At 40.0% G+C, this 21,739-nt stretch overlaps 1 protein-coding gene across 1 annotated transcript; it reads right to left on the bottom strand.

The window, feature by feature from the left end:
• Positions 1-92: 92 nt before the first annotated feature.
• On the bottom strand, positions 93-18,021 carry SLC18B1 (solute carrier family 18 member B1). The gene is made up of 14 exons (XM_082049598.1): positions 17,886-18,021; positions 17,239-17,378; positions 16,034-16,129; positions 14,293-14,366; positions 13,356-13,503; positions 10,706-10,862; positions 9,080-9,216; positions 7,329-7,430; positions 6,257-6,348; positions 4,906-5,001; positions 4,098-4,172; positions 2,570-2,663; positions 2,418-2,464; positions 93-797 (listed from the first exon to the last, which is right to left on the bottom strand). The coding sequence occupies exons 1-14, from the start codon at positions 17,929-17,931 to the stop codon at positions 725-727; spliced, it is 1,377 nt and encodes a 458-aa protein (XP_081905724.1). The 5' UTR covers positions 17,932-18,021; the 3' UTR covers positions 93-724.
• Between the last annotated feature and the right edge of the window lie 3,718 nt (positions 18,022-21,739).

Below are 21,739 nucleotides of genomic sequence, written 5' to 3'. Positions count from 1 at the left end.
CTTGGCCTCCTGTTTTCAGGCACTTTCAAGATAATACAAGTGCTGGTAAACACAAAGATCTTTAGACTCTTGTCTAAGAAAATTCACAGAACTTAGGAAAAAAAAGTTTCTTTACTGAAAACAATTTTGTGCTTAATGTTTTGTCATTTCAAAATCTGTTTTGAACATTTTATGTTATTGAAGTATTACAAGATAAGGTACTTTCTTTTAAAAACATGGAAAATTATGGTAGCAAAATAGTAGCTCTACCCAAGAATAATGCACAGCAGGCTCACATATAGAAACCAGACGTTTGAAAACACACGTCTTCACATACAGTGGTGCACTGTACATGGAACACAATTAAACAGCCTGACATCTGAGAGTTACTCATCACTTCAGCCAATCCACATGAGGTCTCCCCAAAAGAAAGGCAGTCAGTGTTTAGTGTTTCAAAACACACAGCTACAATTAAACCACAGCTGGTTATTCACTACAGGATCACATATTCCAGCTCCGTTAATAATCATAGAACAGAACCATAGAATTGTTCTGGTTGGAAAAGACCTTTAAGATCATCAAGTCCAACTGTTAACCTAATACTGCCAAGTCCACCTCTAAACCATGCTCCTAAGAACCTCATCTACATGACTTTTAAACACCTCCAGGGATGGTGACTGAAGTCCACTCATCTCAGCACTAGGTTAAACCACAACAGTAAAAAGAGAATTGAAAGTATTCCTGGCTATGTTTCACTGCCCATCAGATGACTTCTTTCTTCATTATTACCACGAGGATTTCGCAGGCTGGAACTGGAACTGTTTGCACAAAGAAAGGAACAGGAAGGAAGAAACCAGTTTAATATTCTCTACATACTTCTATGCAATACCAACATTATAGCACGTAAAGCCACACATCATGTGGAAAGAGCTGTGTGGACCACTGGATTTGGTTCCCCACTGTTGCACAGAACCACGTAGTATTGCTTTCATACCTATCATTTCACGGAAAATTTTGGTTTGGAAGTGACCTTTAAAGGTCATCTAGTCCAATCCCTTGCAGTAAGCATAGACATCTTAGAATCATAGTATCATAGAATCATTTTGGTTGCAAAACCAAAAGATCAGCATGTCCAACTGTTAACCTACTACTGTAACTCAACCATGTCCCTAAGCAGCTTATCTATGAGTCTTTTAAACACCTCCAGGGATGGTCATTCAACCAGATTTTCAACTAGATCAAGTTGCTCAAAGTCCTGTCAAACCTGACCTTCATGTTTCCAGGGATCCTGTTCCACTGTTTCACCACCCTCATTGTAAAAATTTTCATCCTTATGTCTAGTCTGAATCTCCCTTCTTTTAGTTTAAAACCATTACCCCTTGTCCCATCGCAACAGGCCCTGCTAGAAATCTGTCCTTATCTTTCTTATAAGCCCCCTTTAAGTACTGAAAGGCCACAATAAGATCTCCCTGAAGACTTCTCCAGGCTGAACAACCCCAACTCTCTCAGCCTGCCCTCACAGGAGAGGTTTTCCAGGCTTCTGATAATTTTTGTGGCCTTCCTCTGGAGCCTCTCCAACAGGTGCATGTCTTTCCTCTACTGACAGCTCCAGAGATGGATGCAGGTGGGGTCTCATAAGAGCAGAGCAGAGGGACAGAATCGCCTCCCTTGACCTGCTGGCTGCACTCCTTTAGATGCAGCCCAAGATAAAATTTGCCTTCTGGGCTGCAAGTGCCCATTGCCAGCTCATGTCCAATCTTTTATCCACCAGTACCCCAAAGTCCTTCTCCACAGGGTTACTCTCAATCCCTTCATGCCCCAGCCTGTATTGATACTGTGGGTTGCCCTGACTCAGGCACAGGACTTTGCACTTGGCCTTTTTGAACCCCATGAGGTTTGCATGGGCCCACTTCTCAAGCTTGTCCAGGTCCCTCTGGATGGCATCCCATCCCTCAGGCGCGTCAAGCACACCACTCAGCTTGGTGTCATCTGCAAACTTGCTGAGGGTGCACTCATCCCACTGTCTATGTCACTGGTGAAGATATCAAACAACACTGGTCCCAATACAGAACCCTGAGGGATACTGCTTGTTACTGATCTCCATCTGGACATCGAGACATTGACCACTACCCTCTGGATGCAAGCACCCAGCCAATTCCAGCTCACAGACACCCTCCTGGAAGAATCATCAGTAAGGCTTGCTCATTAATGCCACAGTCCTCTTGCTTGTATAAAACAGGCACTGCCTGGTTTAGGTCTCTGTTTAGGCCAGTAGGGATTTAGGAAAGCATACAGACAAAGTATTTAAGCTATAGTTTTACTGCTTATCTTGTCATTCATTATCAGGTTGATAGTGAGGAAAAAACAGAAGCACAGCTTTCAAAGCTTTGGCTTTATATGGCTGCAAGTAAAATAAAGAAAAAAATATCTCAGCATACCTTCTCCTTGTTGCCTCAGTGATATAGAATATTGCAGTAACAAGACCCTTTGAAGAAACAGTCAGTTACAATTGTTATAATTGTTACAATTGTTATGCAATAGCTCATAATTGCAATAGATATAAAAAGCAAAAAAATGTGTAATTACTTACAGTTAACAGTGCCCATCCTCCTTGGATGGCTGAGGCCCATTCAAAACCCAGCTTTTCAGTTAGAAACCCTCCCAGAGTTGGACCTGTAAATGCCCTGCAAAAAATCAAAATGAGGTATTGGCATCCCAAACAAAAAAGATAACATATCATATTCTCAGACAACTTTTTTTTTGTGTTTTGTTGCCTCCTTCCTCTGATTATCTCTCATCTGTCAAAGAGATTGTCTTCTACAGACCTAACTTTCCTATAATCCACAATAAGTACTAATTCTTTGTTTGCCACGGCCCCAGTAAACCTGTCTAGTTACCTCTTCAGCCACAAATAGGATCCATATCAGAAAGCTGAATGCACTTTTTTCTGTATCTGGAATGGCTTAGAGGCCCCATTTAGGACCATGTTCTAACAGGACATCTACACCAATCAATTCTACCATAAAAGAAACTTAAACTCTCATCCCTCAAAATGTAAACCTTCCAAATGTCAAGGCGAAATACTGATGGATATAGGCAGATGGGAAGGCATGCTGTGACAGACGTGGTCACTGCAAGGTTGAGCTGTATGTAACTGCCCTGCACCTTCATGCCTGTCTAAGAAGGCCATGAAAGGTTATGTAACTATTGTCACTTTATAAAACATTTTACATGATAAGCTACCTCACTACAGAAAGGGACAAAACTGCATAAAACTAGAGAGATTTCCTGGAAGCAAGTCACATAATAAAACCATGTTTGATAACAGCATAAAACTGTGGTTTGGTAACTTCATAAAACCTATATCTGTACTGAACTCTACACCAAATAAACAGGACAGCTAGAACATCAATTAGCTTGGAAAAATGGTGCAAATTCATACCACTGAAACCCACCTGCAGGCACGGAGGACTCCAGGGGCAGATAAAAAATCCTGGAAGTGAATGTCAATAGGGGAATTCTGTAACTTCACACTGAGTGACAACTCTGAAGCTTCACTCAGCCAGCAGTACCTTTCACTTATTTCTGTGATGACCACTGGATAATAAACACAAATACACTCTGCTAAGCTATGCAAACACAGACCATAAATAATGGCTGTGGCTGAAAGATTCTACCTTAAGCTGTCCCAGACAAAAGGAGGAAATGTGGAAAATGAAAAAGGGAAAAGAGAATTAGTCAGGAGCAGATACCATGTGGGTAGACTTAGCTTTATAAATATATTAGGGTCCACCTCTCTCTATATTAAGCTTTTATTTCAGTCTCAACAAAAATAATCACACAGAAGTGCATGCTAACATCCACTTAATCACTGCAGCTTTTGATATGCAGGGCTATATATTTCAAGGAAGACAAGTTCAGAGTCCATTCCTTTGCTGGGTAAAAAGCTTTGCTAAAACATGTCCATGAGGCACCTGTTTAACAAGAACCTCTTGAATCAAGGTCAACACAAGGACTGCAATGCAAGACTTCTGGTCATAATGCAGCAAGATTTCATGTGGCAATAGCGCAAAACAACCAAACACTCCTAGCTTACAAATACGTGACCGTGTACCTACCCAAGGGACCACGTGGCATTGAAGAGCCCAGACACCAGTCCCAGCAGACTCAGACCTTCTTCAAATCCATTCTCACTGCAAAAAGACAGACCAGTTAGAGTAGTATAATAAAATATTGTGTTTCAGTCTATAGTCTTCCCTATAGAGAGTTTTTTACCCTCCTTTCAATTTACTACCAACATAAACAGTTAACAAGCAAAAGAGTACAGTGGAATCATGTCTGTTTAGTCAGTACTTTGCTCTTCACTGCCTCTCTGAAGGACTGCAGTTCTGCTCCTCACCTCTGATGTGACAGGTGGCTTTTAAGAAGACCTTGTTCCAAGAGGAACATACTAATAAATCAAGACCCTTCCAGGTAATTGCTGCCAAGCCACATTACAGACCTTGTACTTTGAGCAAGTACAACTCCTGTAGATGCAGCTGTTAAAGCAAATGCAGCCTGAAAATCCAGTGAAAGATGCTTGCTATGAATTGCCTTCAGAAGCTGAAATAAATCCCATGTATATGAAATCACACACAGGTCACCCCATGCTATGGGTCCCACGGTCTGATGGACTTCAATGTGTCCATAGTACTGAGATAAACAACATTTACAAAATTATATTTGGAGTATAATGACTGGGCTGCTCAGTCAGAAAAAACTAAGACAACAAAAGTAACAGAAACATTTTAGTGTTACTTGTTGCCTTTGTCTCAAAGAGGAGGGCAAAAAGCCACACCAAAACCCCATTTCATATTCACTGCTGAAAATCAGTTGCAGTTTCCTACTGTCAGTAACATGAAATATGTGTTGGACTGAGTTACTTACTATGCACAGTGCAGTATCTCTGGAAACACTGGGATAGCACTCATGCCAATGGAAAACCCAAGCAAAACCAGCATTAGCACAAACATCCACAGCTGACTGAAAAAGAGGCATTTAAAAGAAGTTAGCTGCTGAAGACTCTTTTCAAATAAAGACCCCATTTGAGTGAAGGCTGTTATATCAGCTCTCTGTGACTGACCAGAAAATTAGATTACTTGAAGACAAAAATAACTCTGATTGAACTCTAAGACTTGAAAATACAGTTCTATGCTTAAAGAAAAACAAACGAAAAAAAGCAACCCACCCACAACAATCTTTGTACAAGAATCTGAAAATCCTGTGCTCAAATTAAATATTTCCTCATAAAATATAGCTCATTTTAAGAGGAGCACATAGAGAAGAGGTAGACAGGTGAGCATAACTCAGCAATACCTATGTCCAAGCTCCAGACATGGTTTGTTGCACAAGTGAAGGATTTGTAGCTAAAATTTTGTAGCCTAATAACCAAATAGACTTAGCTAAAGAATGTTGAATATTTTACCGATTTATTTTTCTCACCAACTCAAACGTACTATCTCACCAGTTTCAAATCTTTAAAAATCTTCTTTAAAAATTAGAAGTCAAGGAAGAGTTTACTAATTCTGCACATCAGCAAGCCTATAATCATCTCTAACAGAGTATATAACCCAGGACAAAAGGACTGTACAGCTGTTCTGTAAATGTAGCAGAGTGTTTTGCTGTGAATTAACTTGAGAGATAGGCTAACAGAGGGTTCACGTGCAACATGCATTGTCTTATTTAGCTAGCTGAAAATAAAGCTGTAGCCTGGCATTCTCCTCAGTAATCTATATATGGAGAGAAGAAAAATCAATACTGCTGTACAGCCATGCAAATGAAGCCCATAATTAAGAAACACTGATGAAACAGAGAACACTGGAAAATAAAACAGAGAGAGTGCTTTGTTTTGCTGCACTCAAAATGACACAGAATTTGGAGGAAAGAAAAATAAAAAGCAGCATTCTTCCCACCATACACATTAACATGAGTAAACACACTAACAGTAAAAAGTAAATGGATCTATTTTACAAAGCTGTAAAATCTCAATTTTCAGATGCTTCCACTGATTTATATTCAAAGCTTCATGTTTTAAAAAAAGAAAAAACAAAAACAAACAAACAACAAAAAAAACCCAAACAAACAAACAAAAACAAACAAAAAAAAACAAACCAACAAACCCCTGTTTCATGCTCAGAGGTGCTAATTATAGACTTGTGGACATACATAGCTATGGTCATGATACATATCACAAAAACATCACATAAAGGGACAGGTTCAAGAAGAGGCAGTTCTGTACCTTTCAATGTGCAGCACGGGAGCAGGTCCTAACATGAAAAAGGACACTGCTGTCATTAAGCTTCCAATTATCAGCAACCACTTCCTGAGGTGCTGTGAAAGAAAAGGAAGAAGTGCATAATTTAAAGATGTGAATTTGTAATGTAACTATTTTGTCTTTCTTAATACCTCTCTTCTAAATCTTCGCCTTCTGAAAAGTATGTGTCCTGTAAAGAACATCACTACACACAAACTGGGAATACACAATTCCTCTGTCAGTTCTGAACACCATGAAGAAATGCTCAATTCATGTTTCCTTGCCACCAATGCAATCCCTGGCAGCCGCTGCTTAATACAGAAATTCTTCAGGGCACTGAGTAAGGGTGCTTTTCTGTTAGCAAAGTATTTTATATCTTACTCTTCTTTAGTATAAGAAATATAATGTAGCATTGCATGCAATTCTCATGTACAAAGGCCACTATTAGTTTGTGTTGGGGGAAAAAAAAACGTGTCAGAAAACTGGCATTGTCCTTCATTCAAAGTATTCAAAGTGTAAGTTTCTTTGATCAATTAGCAGTGATTGTAAACCAGCCAGCTTTGGGTATATCACTGTCAAAGTCTTTCTATGGTGCAGTTAAGAGCTAGAGAACGATAGTCAGTCGGTGTGATGACTTAATTTGGATATTACACTTTTAAAGAGACAAACTCAATACAGCTAACCTGAACAATTTTACTCCTCTTCTCAAAAGCTGATAGAATTAGATGTGAATAAAACCATGAATAATTGGGACATGTTTTCCTACACTCCATTCCATATTGGCTAGAACTAGATTGTGCTGAGTCCACTGGAAAAGCTCAATACATTCCAACTGCAGGATACTTGTCTGACGTCCTTTACTATTTTGGACATTACCCGGACCTTGCAAAAGAGACCTTCAAGCGGGCAGTATTCAGTGCACATGCAAGGTCATGAAAGAGAAATCCCCGTGCAGGACCAGGCCTACCTCCACTGCTTCAATATGAGAAGTCTCCCAGTTTTAACTAAATGCACAGAGTGCTTGACAACCCTGCAGAAACAGCAGAGTAGTACTCACTGGCAGTTTGTCACTTAGGAATCCAAGGAGGGGAGAAGCCAGGGAGTACGAGAGCGCCAAACCAAGGAATACCAAGCCCACATAACCAGCTGGGAGTTTGAACTATGGGAAGACAAAACACAAAAACAAACCATATATGCCACATGAATTACAGGACAATCCAAGAATTACATTTTAGGTCAAAATACTGAAAGGCATGATTTTAAGTATCTTACTGATACCATACAGAGTCTTTTCAAGTACTTGATGTCAACAACAGAGCTTCGGTTTCCTTCCCTTATATTTCTAGGCATGGAATGAAAACATCTGACATAAGTGTACTCAGAAAAGCCTGAATTATCTCAGGAGGAAAGATTATTCTATGCCCCTATGCCAGCACACTGGATTCTAACATTAATACTGGCACATTTGAAACAGACACTTCAGACACTGGAATTTAGATGGATTTAGTCTTTACTTATCCCATCCAATTATATTTCCACTTAGAAAAGCATAAATACAGTAGTCAGCCACTGCTAATCAGTGCATCTGAATCTAAGTAGTGCTATAAAACACAACTCTGGCTTTTCAACCAAAGGAGGATTTTTATGAGTAAGAGGCCTTTTGAAAAACCCTGAGGTCTATATTCTCCTAATGCAATCACATTTCTGTATTGAAACAAAATGTGTAATGAACCAAAAGCATACTACTTTCCAAATGAGTGCTTTAACTACCAGTTAGAAGGAATTCCAAGATATTTCATGTGCCATGGGCTATGTAAATATTCACTATTTCCTTGCCATATTGCAGGCACATGATAGTAACTCTAATTTAGCGATTAGAACACCTAGCCAATTAGGCTAAAACCCTTTCATGGCAAGTAGCTCTTAGCACAGAGCAAAGGGAAAGCAGAAGAGCCACACCAGTGTAGAATATTCTACAGTGGGATAATCACAAAACGCTCCTGGATGGTGGAACACATACATCCACATCTCCTTTGATGGCAGAGGTTAGCACCAAGTTACCTCCACCCTGGATGAGTGCTCTACATGCTGGACTAGACAGAGGGAAAGTAGGAGCACTACAACACTTGAAATGCTATTCCCTGGAAAAACAATAAATAAATAAACCTCTCAAAAAGCATGGCTTAATTTCACACAGGAACAGCATCATAAACTGTTTACTTCAAATTCATTACCATAAACACCATGGGGAAAATAAATAAAAGCAATTAAGTAGGAAACAAATTAATAAATACTAAATTAAATTTAAAATAAATAAATAAAATAGCATTTTTTTTTTAATGAGTGAGTGAAGGAGTCACCTGGCAGGCTACATAGTTGAAATCAGTTTATCCACTAAATATCCACATCAAGAGATACAAGCTGTAAATGACTGGTGCAATTTTACAGAATTTGCTTTCAGAAAGGAGGAAAAAGTCCCTAGTCTACAAAACCAGCCATTATGCCCTGTTCAGAGAAGGCACTCTGCAGGTGAAAGCCAATTAAGTGGAAAAAACATGTGTTTTAAAGGCCCTATATTTCCTCATTCTCAAAGTTACAGAGACCCAGCCACAACAGATGGTGTAAACAGAAGTTGTGATTTGTCAATACCGTGGAAATCAAATTAACTGGAAATCAAATTATTAACAGCTAATTAGAACAGTGTATTTTGATAAGGCTTCATTTTGTTTGGGATATTTAAACCACATTTATAACCAGTTAATTACTACTTAGCAAGTCAGGTTTCCCCTGCATGTTAACAGGACTTACCTGCTTTAGGATAAATAGAGACATTGTGGGATCCAAAAAGCCCAAGCATGCACTTAGAGAAAATATAGTAAGACAGAGAAGTAAGACTTTCGGCAGAAGAACTAGCTTCCAAAAGGAGTCTTTGCTAGGGACTGAATCTGTTTCAAGAAAAAAGGGAGGCAAATTGCATTACTTTCAGCAGCATAAGCTCATGGTTGATCTTCTTGCTTCAGAAAATAAATCAGTATTTCCCTTTTTCTACTCCTTTTACTCTTGTTATCTAACAAATGAAAGTCAATAGTAGACCATTATGTACTACACTATTTTTTACATCAAAACCTCAAATTTGAGAGGTGAATAAAAGAAGAGTAGACAGTTTAGATTCCAATACTGCAAATCCTCAACTTAAAAAAGAACAAATGTACTACTCCCAATTACATGAAAGTACAGCCACTTCTCCACTAGCCCTTACGCAATGAAAATCTCAAAACAAACACAAGCAACAATTCATATTGAAAGAAACATGCTTTGAGAGTAAAATAAAAAGATTGCTATTTATCAGTTCAGATTTGTCCAAATTTTTAAGCAGCCAGTCATGCGGATCTCCTATGTGTTCAATTTGTTTGTTTGTTCAGTTCTTTCAGATGTCATGGTTACGTGTCATTTCTAAGTCACGCTTTCCTCCAATGCTGATGGTACTCTACTAGTCAAATATGGTCTCAAAGTATACATGGAACTAACTTTAATTCATTAGCATCCACCAGCTCAGAGCTAACATTTATTTATTGTAGTTTCAAATTGGCCAGTAATGTCATGAGTCCATACAATTTCCGAGCTTGTGGAGGTGGTGGGGAGGCCAGTAGTAGCAGCACGTGGTTAACGACTAAGTTTCTTCTACAAGCCAGCATACATGAGGTTATTCTGCAAGGTTTTCATATTTAATAGGAAAAAAGAAAACAAACACCCGCTGTGTTTAAAAGTCGCTTTTTAAATAGAAAAGACTATCAGAACTGTAACCTTGCAACTATGATCTTGTGTGAAGATTTATCTTTAAGTTAACTTTATGTCCAAACAGGTCTATCTAAAATGTAATAAAATTTAGGACCTCCACCACTTTAGTTAAACATCCCATTTATTAATTTTAACATTACTTCACATTAATCAGATCTTGAACTATTCAGTACAAATAAACCCGTTTTGTTCACCCTATAATTCTGCTTTTCCCCCCCACTATTAACCTCACAAACCTGTCAAGTTACTTTGTTCAAGGTGAAAAAAAAATAGATATCTATCTCCAGCTTTTCTTCAACTAGCTGCAATAACAAACTGACACTAAGAAGATACAACTGATATTTTACAAGCCCTGAAACTAAAGAGACAAAAGAAAACAAAAGTTTATCTTGGTTCACTTTCACACAGAGTTCTTACTGTTTGCAGAGATGGGCATGAGATGGTGGATTCATTCCAGGCCATCTGCACGCATTAATTTCGCATTAAAACAAGAGCCTGATCAAGATCACAAGTTGATTCAGCTGAAGCTTTCCCTTCTGAATTGGATACGACTCCAGAAACTGATATTTTCCTAAAACACAGTTATATATATGAGAAATAAAGGTGAGTGAAGGAAGCAGGAGGAAGGGTGCTTACCGTATTTTGGTAATATGCACATATTCACAGGCACCAAGGTCAACACTATGCATCCCAGTGTAATGAAAGGGATCTCATAACCAAATGATTGATACAAAAAGCCACCTAAAGGCGGGCCCAACACCAGTCCAAGTCCTGTAAAAATTTCAAGGCTGCCCTAAAGGAGGAAAAATAAAGGAAGAAAAAAAAATTAAAAAAAAAAAAAAAAAATCAACCAACTCGGATGGGTCATTATGCCATGGGATGAGGTACATGTTAAAGCTTTCTGTCGATAACCGACCACTTGAATTTACTGACTAGGGGCAGGAGACAACAGTGAAACTGCAGCGGGGATAACTCAGATTATATTAGCTATAATTTCATAATCTGCCACCTTTTATAAGATAATAATTTTCAAAAGTACAATAATACAGTTACACTTAAATATTGTGTTTAATCATAGTTACCACTGTCAACATTGGCCTCAATACTTGACTAATCAGTGTTTAGACCACCCCCTTTTAACAAGTAGTAACTGGTGGTAATCACTGCTTACAGTTAAAGTTTTGCTAACTTTTGGGACCCAGGAAGATGGTATAGGGATTCATCCTCATCTGTAATTTTACTGATACAAGTCAGAGTGGCCCAAGAGTGGGCACAGTCAGCAACATGCAAGTTCTTTACCATAGGTCAGTCTAGGGTCCCAGCCTTTTCCTTTCCTAGGAAAAGGAATAATTAGCAACAGCATATGACTAGCAAGTCCTTAAAAACTGTTCTAGATAGATTTGAGACATTTTGGTAAAATTCAACACATAGAAGGCTCATGAGTTAACGTAACTGCATCCAAATAATGCTTTTACTTGTGTTTCTTACCAACCATAACAAATATTTATGAATGGTGGGACTTCAAGTTAGAGGGGCTAAATGATGTACAGCCTAAGTTAATGAATTATTAATTATTGGGGAGGGAGAGAAGCTGAGGCTTTGCATTACTGCAGATCAGGGGAGAATAAGGTAAACCTGATATTGTAAAAAAACTGATATTGCTTTTGTTCTGAAGCTCATACCTCCTCCAACAGAGCGATCATGTTGACAGATGCTGAACTTTTCACTTCAGCAAGGCTGACATGTCTACATTTAATAACTTCCCCAATCATGCTCTAGGGTATCCAAGGGGTAAAAGGTGGGCTGAAAACTGGTACCAAAAGGGTAAGGAGAGAAAAAGTATTTCTCAGTATCTAGTGCTATCAAGAAGGGCAATGGAAAACAATGTTAAAAATCCCTCATCCATTCCTTCAGGCTTTATGATTTTACCATAGGAGGCACCTTGCTTTATCTAATCGACTCTTCCTTCTGCCTCCTGCCTCTGTCATGAGCAGAGCTCACAGTAACAAGAACTCTCCATCCTGTCTGTTTAAGGACAGTAACTCTACATGAATGAATCTGAAAAGCATTTATTGTCATGCAGAACAAGATATCAGAGTATATAATATGGCAGACCAATTTTTAAAAGTGATCTGTCTTCTGACAGCACCCTTTCTAGATTTTAAACAAAGGTAGCTACCACACCACAGCTGTGTAGTGGTTTTGATCCTGGTCTTGAGGTGACCTTCATCCCCACATACCATTTTCAGCTCTGCTCAGGTTTATTGTGCTGCCACCACAGAATTTAATTTATTTTAAAGTCGTCTTATACAACAGATAACTAAGTCCCTTTAAGTCAAGGTTACTTTACTTACCTATTAAGTTACATTTTAAATCATGCAAACAGCAAACTTCAGCCTTACTGACTGAATATATCCAAAACAACTACAATGTATAACCTGCTTTCCAAAGAAACTGCCAGCTGCTCACTGTAGATGCAATTTAGTAATTTTTTTGCTACTTCAGAGGTCATCTTTTTAGAGACATTTATTTATAGAAGTAATTATGCAGCTTAGCAACAATATTAATAAAAGCACTGTTTCAATTTTATTAAATGTTCTGAAGGATTTTCTTAACATTTGTTCACTCATTAAAGTTTAAACCAGTTATTTCTGTCAGGCTATATTTGACTTAAAACCAGAATTCCTTGGGAAAAAAAAAAAAAAAGCAGTAAGTTATTATATACAAAACTTCTTTTTTTCCTAACACCATAAAACACAAACAAATAAGGGTAATATCTCTAATTGAAATGAGTTGTTGATGGCCAGATTTCAAGACGTTCTAGCTCTCCTCATGCATCACTTGCATCAATAGATTAGAAAAATAAAATAGTTTCCAGTTTTGCATCTTTCATTCATTTAAATCAATAGTATTTGAATGAATTAATCAAATTTACTGAATCAACCCACATGGATTCTTAGTATCCATGTAGTAGTAGTCGTCACTAAAAGTTGTATTAGCATTTTAATAGTCTGATTTCACCTGAGGAGATAACTATTGCCATCAATCCTCAGCTGTTTTCACAACATAAGCAACCAATACATACTGCTTAATTTATATCTAATCGGAGTTGTGCTAAGGTCTAAACTTGTTCCAGGACTGTGATTCCAGATTACAAACATTATGTGTTTATTTCAAATATGCCCTGCATATGACACAGCAGATTTTTTCCACCTAGTTTTAGGCTGCCTACTGGCAATTTATCATATTGCAGGTACCTAGCTGTAACGTTGTTTTTTGCACTTACCAGGACAGTAGCTATATTATTGGGAAATGCCTTTGCAAGGATTGAAGATGATGCTGTCATTGCTGCTGCAAAACCTACTGCATCCATTGCTCTTACTAAAAAGCACAAACCGATGAACATTGGCCCACTTGGTACCTTGTCCAACATTCTGAAAACGAAACAAACAAACCACCACATAAATGAAGAACTCTGAGGATGCAGCAAGTCATCTACAAAAGGCCCTGAAGCATAATTTCTTACTTATTAAAAGACTTAGCTATGAGACACTCAATGCTTTCAGTTGCCACATCTTTTTGAAAAGCATCAGTGAAGTCACACAAACTCTACCAAACTATTTCTGGCAGCTTTCCCCTTTTTCCCTTTCATTGGTGGTAGAAAGAGCACAAAAAATCTAACCTGTGAAAAAATCCAAAGCCATCTTCTGTTGTATTTCACAGCTCTTCCAAGCAACTGTGCAAGGACTTCAATGCAATGAGTTACAACTACCTAGTAAGAGCTTCCTTCATTGTTAATAAAACTTTTATTTTGCTAAAATGAGTGCCTTACCTTCTCTGCCTGACAGGTAAAGCTTCTCGTTTGCACTCCATATTTTTAAGAAAAGAATAATTAAAACATTACGCATAAATAATTCTGTTATTGCTGCACTTTGACAGACTTCTTGCTGTTCATCAACTATGGTAGTTATTTCAATATGTAGAATCTTCCTCCTTTGCTTTCAAAGTACTGAATAGGCTTTGAAGTCTACTGATAGGGACAAGCGTTCATTCTGCTTTACATGGGACAGTTGAAAAACAAAGACGCAAAAAGTTACGTGACCTAACCAACACCCAAAACATGCCCAAGAGTTTCCACTTTTGTTTCGTGTCCATCTTTTCATACGGATGACAATGATTACATGACAAATACAACAAAACCAACCAAAAAAAAAATTACTCACCCAAACAGAATGGTCACACATCCTGAAACAAACATCCCTGCCACAAACATGAATTTTGCTCCAATATGCGTAAGCTGTAAATTAAATACCATTTTACATATTATTAGTTCAAGCCTAAATCAAAAGTCTTTCAAAGTAATTTACTGTTAAGAAATCAAAACATTATGGGCATATGTGACTAAAAGATCTGGAGATACTGCTCCTGCTGGTTTGCCTTCATGCAATACTGAACCTAAAAATATTCTAAACGGTTAAGTGACTTAACCCAGTTTTCAGAACGGTAAGACAATGCTGCAGTTAACCATTTCACAGTGCCATGCTGCACCTTCTGCAGAGCAGCAGTTTACAGCAGCGTTCCTCGCTATAAACAAACAGAAACTAATGCATACCCCCTCCAGCAGTGCCACTGATGCCAAGTCAGCAATATCTGGCTCAGGAGCGTCAGTAGAACCCGATTTTAAAGCAAACTTATCACAACCCTTAATAGCACAAAGCTTTGGCATAGGAAGCATGGTAGCTTCAGGCTTCTCCATTCATTATGAGGCAAAGGACCCCCACCTTCCTTCATTTAAGACTCCATCACCAGGGTGAAGGACAACAAGAACCACTCCATAAAGCTCACTCAATCCTGTAACAAATTAACTCTGAGCTTCTAATTCTGTTCTGTAACTTCCCCTAAGAGAAGCAGGTATTTCAGACTCTTTTCTTATTCAGGTCTGGACAAAGTTCCTGTGTTTCAACCATCATTACCGAAGCCCATATTTTGCAGAGTTTCACTGAAACCATCAGGATTTCTGATTGCTGGACTGTCCACTGCTATTGGTGCTCACTTCACCCAGCTGCAGTGAGGATGGTGTGCTCATCCTCTCTCCCCCGGCACAATACTTTGGTGAGGGTCATGCCATAATCACAGGCATCGTGACTGGACTTACCAAAGGCACTTGTGTGACACCTTGATGAGCCACCTCACCACCAGAGAAAATCATCCACGGTGGGGTCAGCAAAGACACTGCAGCAACCCCAACTTAGGGTATGATCTTCAGTAGCCCTAGCCAAAAATGCATGTACAGCAGTGCTCCAGCATATAAACAAACTGCTATATAATTTATTAGTAATTTCTCCAGCATGAGAAAAGTCCTGAATCAGTGGGAAAACTGAAGTTGCAAGAACTGGAGATACTTATCTAATATTGCTATGTAATGAAGTGGAAACCAAGTTAAGCAGCCAAGAGTCATTACAGGGGGAAATGTTAAGCAAAAGACAACATACCAGAAAAGAAGGGGTGCAGCTAACTAAAGAAAAAAGAACACAAACAAACAAACAAACAACAAAAACAGAAAAAAAAAAAAAACAACAAACCCATACACCTTAAGAAGGCAAACAAAATATATAAATAAGTGCAGTAACTAAAATGGGGGGTAGGGAGAAAGGAGGTAAAAGAAAGGAGAATTGTTCAGCAGGTTACTCTGAAGCAAACAGAACAGTTAACGAGATAAAACAAAACAGCTGGATGTCCACCACCCTATGTCACCCTCAAGTGCTGTAGAAGAGTAACTTTTTAAGTTGTACTGACAAGACATAGACCAGATTCCAACCGAATGGCCAGGTTCCAGTTACTGCAGACACAAGCCTGCAGCAGTGCCACTGAAGAGAGACATTGCTTTTCTCAGCCTCAGAGAACTGTCTTCATATACCAACCCATATCATCACAGAAATAAGTTACAGCTTCAATCATACTTACATAATTTCCCAAGACTAAAGATGACAAGAAATTGACCAAAGCAAAACATCCAAAAATCAGGCCAACAACACTGTTACTGGCACCCTTTTTTTCTGCCTGTGAAGAAGATCACAACTGTGTAAAGACGGAGGCAAATTCTTGAGGTAACGTGCATGCCTTGTACATTTCAATTTTTTTAAATTCTCCATCAGTGCAGTTACAAAACATTTTCCTTTCTCAAAGGCAGTAAGGGCTCATAAGGTAACAACATAGCAATTTTAAGACATGTTGCGCTTCTGTTTAAGCTGTACATAATCAAAGGAAAAGCAATAGTCATTCCTCAAGGAACAGAAACACGGTGCTGTTTGCTGAACTACTGAACAGGCCACCAGACTTTATACAGGTGGCTTCAGCTGGCATGCAAAAGAGCTAGCTACAGAGCTTTGATCCCTTGCGTGCTGAGAGGGCAGTGAGCCGAGATACCTCTTATCTTCACTGTATCTCGCTTTCCCATAAAAAGCACCAAGCAAATTTTTTATTTATCCAACTGGCAAAACACACTTAGGTACAAGCAGTACATAGGAATATTTAGAGCAAAAATAATTTTAACATTTCTTCGTTAATACTTCGGAACAACTTAGTCATTAGAGAAAGGGATTTCTGCTGCAAATGCACCATGACCTTTTTTTTTTTTTCATCCTGTATTAAAACACTGTATTCACCCAACATAAGCAGAGATATTTCGTTCTCCCCCCAGTTGATGGGTCAGGGAGTTTAATGCAGTGAATGATGGCCCAGCATGAGTTAACAGAGAGATAGCTATAAATAAAAAAGGTCATTTAGTGGCTAAGGCACTGAAATACAAGCCAGGACACAGGCAGCTTTAATCTCGGCTCTACTACCAAACTGCTATGCAACACTATTCTCCAAAACGATTTTACTTCTCCAAGCATTTGTTTCAACTTCTATCTCATACCACTGGCTTGCTGTCTTCTCTGCAGCCACAGGGAAGACTAATTAGTACATGGACAGGATCCAGGTCACCTTTACATACACTCTAGCCTATTTTAGCCAACATCAGGCTATCACTATGAATTCCCACAACTGAGAAGACCCCCGCAAAGCTTACAGATAGCCATACACGTGCCACAGTGTTCAAGATCCTTTTTAAAGTTTCAACACGCAAAAAACAATCTAAAGGGCAGCTGGCTAAATTGTTGGTTTACCTCTGAAGGGAAAAAGGGTCCCAGGATTGAATAGCATATCATTGAACTGAAGTTTATAGAAGCTGTTGCAGCCATTGTAAATAGCTGTTCTCTCGTAAGCCTTCTTGATTCTGTACCAGGTGCTTCTGGCATACTATCATCTTAAAATGCAAAAGAAAAAAAAAAAACAAAAGTTACAAACTGATAGAATTAGAATTTTCAAATCAGGTTTGAAAATTAACACCCCATAAAACTTCTACCCTCCCAGCTCTGAGGAACTCAATCAAGCCACACAACTTTTCCTCCTCGTACAGGAGTGCAGACTTTGCCGTAAAGACGGCACCTTACCTGCCCCGCGGCCACCCCGACAGCGCACGGGCTTTTTCAGTAGCGGCCCCGCCGCGCTTCCAGCCCGGCACCAGGCGCGTCCCCCGGGGCGCACAGCGGCCGTGCGACCGCACACCTGCCGGGGACAGCCCCGGTACGGCACCGCAGGAGCCAGCCTCGGGGAGAAACCCGCCCGCACGCCCGCTCCTTTGCCCAGCGCAGGCTCCGGCGCTGCGGAGCCGCCCTTCAGCGCCGGCCCAGACGCAGTAGGCAGAGCCCGCGACGCGGCAGCTGCCCCCCGACCACCGCCAGAGAAACACAGAGCGTTCCCCGCCTCCCACCTGAGGGCCGCCGGCTCCTCGCGCCCTCCGCCGCCCGGCTACCCATGGGGGAAAGAGCGTCGCGCCCGCCACGGACGGCGCGGTGCAACACGTTCCGCCGTCCGGGCTGGCAGCGAACCGGGGCCGCGCCACCTCCGGCCGCCGCCACTGAGCATGCTCCGCCTGCGGGGGCGGTCGCAGCGCTCGGCGCCCCGCCGGCCGCGTCTGCCTCGGGCACCGCCGGGAGGCAGCGGGAGTGCTGGGGGTGCTGTGCCCAGCGGGGATTGCCAGCCCGGGCGGGGAGAGCACACAGGGTGACAGCAGGCGCCGGGCTTTGGGCAGTCTGATGATAACGTGGTGGCTCTCAGGGTACGCTGCACACCTGGCACATCTTGGTACAGTGGCTGCAACGAGTTACAGGTGAAGAAAACCAAACAGGTAAGAGGACAAAGCTGTCACAAGAACAAGTGGTATTTGCTGAATACAACTGTACCTCACCTCAACATAAGAAAGACGTTTCCGACAAGTGGAACTGTACATGTTATAGAAAAGCTTCATGATGGAAGTGTAAATCCCAAGTGTATTAAAACATTAGCTCAGTTTATGAATAATATGTTACTGTGACTGCTAGGGACTGTTGAGAGCTGGCATCAGGGACCCAAGGGGTATATCCCACAAAGTTTGTGTGGTAAAGGAGTCATCAGCTTCAGGGACTCTGTATTGCTACAGCTGACTAACCCAATTACATTTCCTGAGAACTTAACCACTTTGGACCAACTTGACTAAGATTCTTCAGGCATTGCTGGGAGTTACTGTAGGACTGCTGATTTGCCTTGTAAGCATAAGCATCCATTTATTTTAAAAAGAACTTTAACACCTCTTTCTTCCATACCAAACGGAGATTCAGGATAGCTTCTTAGGACTGGTAGAACAAACAAGATCACTGGTGATCCTCACAGCCTCCAGCAAGTTACAGGAACCATAAAACAGTAACAGAAGAGCTGAATGACAAAGTTGTCCCAAGAATTAATAGCTACAAGCTGCCCAGGAGTAAATACAAGCTGGCTATGAGGAAGAGGTGATATCACTTGTGCCTTTGGCACAAGTTCCTGTCATGAAAGGAAGAAAGTGATGAAGGAGCTGGGGACTTCACCAAAATGTGATAAAAGACAGAACACGAAGAGAAAATTTGTAATTACTTCTTGGGAGCACTATTTTAACTAGGCCATCAGTATTCCATCAATTTACTAGCTATACTATTAAGACGCATAATAAGGACATTTCAGAGCAAGTGTTGCCATGTACCAAATTTTAGAATCCCACACTCCATGTGACAGAAAAAAGCAGAATTACTTCCTTATCATAAAATTAGGAAACCTTAAAAGTATTTAGCAGCCACAAAGAGCAACAACCACACATTCCTTTGCCGAAACCTATTTTGACAATATCTTGTGTGTGGCACCTACTGTGGCTGTGAAGTTAAAAAATCTCTAAAAACTACCTTGATCTTTTCCTGCCTGCCTCCAGAAAAAAAGAGAGAAATGTAAATCCTTTTTGTTGATACTGCATCTTGAACAGCCTTACCACCCCCCCACCCCCCCCCCCGCCAAAAAAAAAAAAAAGGGGGAAGAGCACTTGCAAGTCATCCTGAGTTTGGCAAAAGGATAATAAGAAAAAGGTGGTATAAGCAAAGCATGACATGTGAATGGAGCAAACAAGATAAACTTGTAGAGAGAGATTAAAAATGATGGAGAGAAAAAAAAGCTTTCATTTTGTGTCTAGAGATAGACAATTATGTTCAGGAGCTGAAATGGTTTTCACTCTACTTGCTCTTTTCAATCTAGACTCTCACTCAACAGTTTCCAACTACTTTCAAACCCCAGTCTTCCTCTCATTAATAATTACATGCCAGCAATGTCTAATCCAACAAAGCCTATCAAGTCAGATTTCCACAAAGCCAATGTGTGCAATAGAAGGCACAGAGTGTGAAGTAGCAGAGTGTGAAGTAGCAGCAATGCACTGTGGTTAGCATGAGCTGTGGCTGCAATAATAAAACAGGGCTATGAACTCCCTATGTGTGCATACAGTTTACTTATGCACTGCTCACTGTAAGAAGAAACTGGCTGATGGAATACGTTTGTTAATTCTTCGTATCTTTTCAAGAAGGAAGCTGTAAAAATAGCTATAAATATTTGCTGACATTTGTACTGGCACTTGTTACCAGCCTGTCATGATAGTTTTTCAATCTAACAAAAATATTTTTTTTAAAAGCATACAAGCCTTTCTTACTTATGTGACGTCTGCAGCAACTTTTAAAAAAATACCTTTCCTTTCAGATCCCAAATCATATGTAGAATTCAAGTCTTGGAACACTAGGCATCTATAAATACTGCAAACAGAATCTACATCCATTGCTTATGTCCACAAGAAAAAAATATATTAAGAACAATTTATTTATTAACAGCTTCCTTCAGGACATACTGAAATGCTCAGCATATGTGGGAATATGTAGTCCTTATTATTGTTCTGTATATTTGTAGAGATCTTAGAAGTGCTTTTGCATTACAATCCAGAAATTACTTAGCCACTGCTTATTTGCATCATATTACTATTTCTTTTGCCAGAAGTCACAGTGGCTGCACACAGGTATATGAAAAGAGTTTAAAATGACTCTAATGTAACCACATGATAACCACATCCTTTGAGAGTCTAGTGCAGAATCTGTAGAAGGCAATGAAGCCAGCAAACTTTTGTTCAGTTATCATGACATCAAGGTCTTTCTTCTTTCCAAATTTGTACCAAAATGCTATAGCTTGGCCTTTCTCTGAGACCCCAGAATGGTCTCACCATACTTCCTCCAGGCACTTGAAACTCAACGCAGACACCCCTTGCATTCCTGAGTAGCAGCACATGATTGGCTGTTCTGAACCGTTACCATGCTTGGAAATACACATCTCGCCCCTCTGGGCTGATGAGCAGGACTTCTGTGGATATAGGGTGAGAAAATGGGTAAAAATAGCATGCCCTCCACAAAAAATATTTATGATACAGAACATATTGTCCGGAGTGTGTGACCAGGAAATTAATAAGATAATTGTTTGGGGAGAGTAGGGTGAAATGTGCGTTGGTGTTATTTGCAAGAAGGCTTCCAACTCCATGTTCCACAGGGCTGAGAAATCATGTCTGTTTTGGAATGAAAATGAGATAATTCTATCTTGTGACATTAGCAATCAGCACATGCCTGAGCTTTGTATTTCTAGAAACAGATGCCAGAGGGAAATAAGTTTTGCAAGGATTGTTCAGAACTGAAATTCAGAACAGATTGCTCGGAGTTTGGCAGTGTCATGGACCTTTCTTGGCAGTTTGTAATACTGACACTGACACTTTCACCTGCCTACCTGGCTGCCTCACCATACTGTGTCACTCTCTGAACTACTCATTATTCAGTTCCTGAGTCTCCAAAGTTTACAACACAGCGCTTAAGCTGTCATTGAGTCTGGCATTTTGAAGAAAAGATAGATCATGGTTGCCAGGGTGAGTACAGGGTGAAGATAAAGGTTACCACAGCAAGAGATGAGGACAGAAATAGAGAAAGCAAAAAGGAGCAGGAAAAGGATGGCTGTGACATAGTGAACCATCGTATCTTCACTGCAGTACTACTGCTCTTCTGAAAAAGTCCCCAACTTCAATTGCCACTTTGATCATAGAGGAGAAAAAAGTGGAAGGCTGCCGTGCTAGAAATGGGAGTCAAGGAACTGAATGGAGAGCACAGAGGGTGGTAGCTATAACCAAAGTATTTTTAAATATATGCAGCGAGGTTTTCAGGCACTGAACAACCGGGCACTGAACAGGCCACCCAGGGAAGTTGTTGAGTC

This window comes from Streptopelia decaocto, assembly GCF_964273445.1.
Source record: "Streptopelia decaocto genome assembly, chromosome: 3".
NCBI classification, from domain to species: Eukaryota; Metazoa; Chordata; class Aves; order Columbiformes; family Columbidae; genus Streptopelia; species Streptopelia decaocto.
The sequence above is the reverse complement of the archived record's forward strand: the minus strand, read 5'-3'. Positions and strand labels throughout refer to the sequence as shown.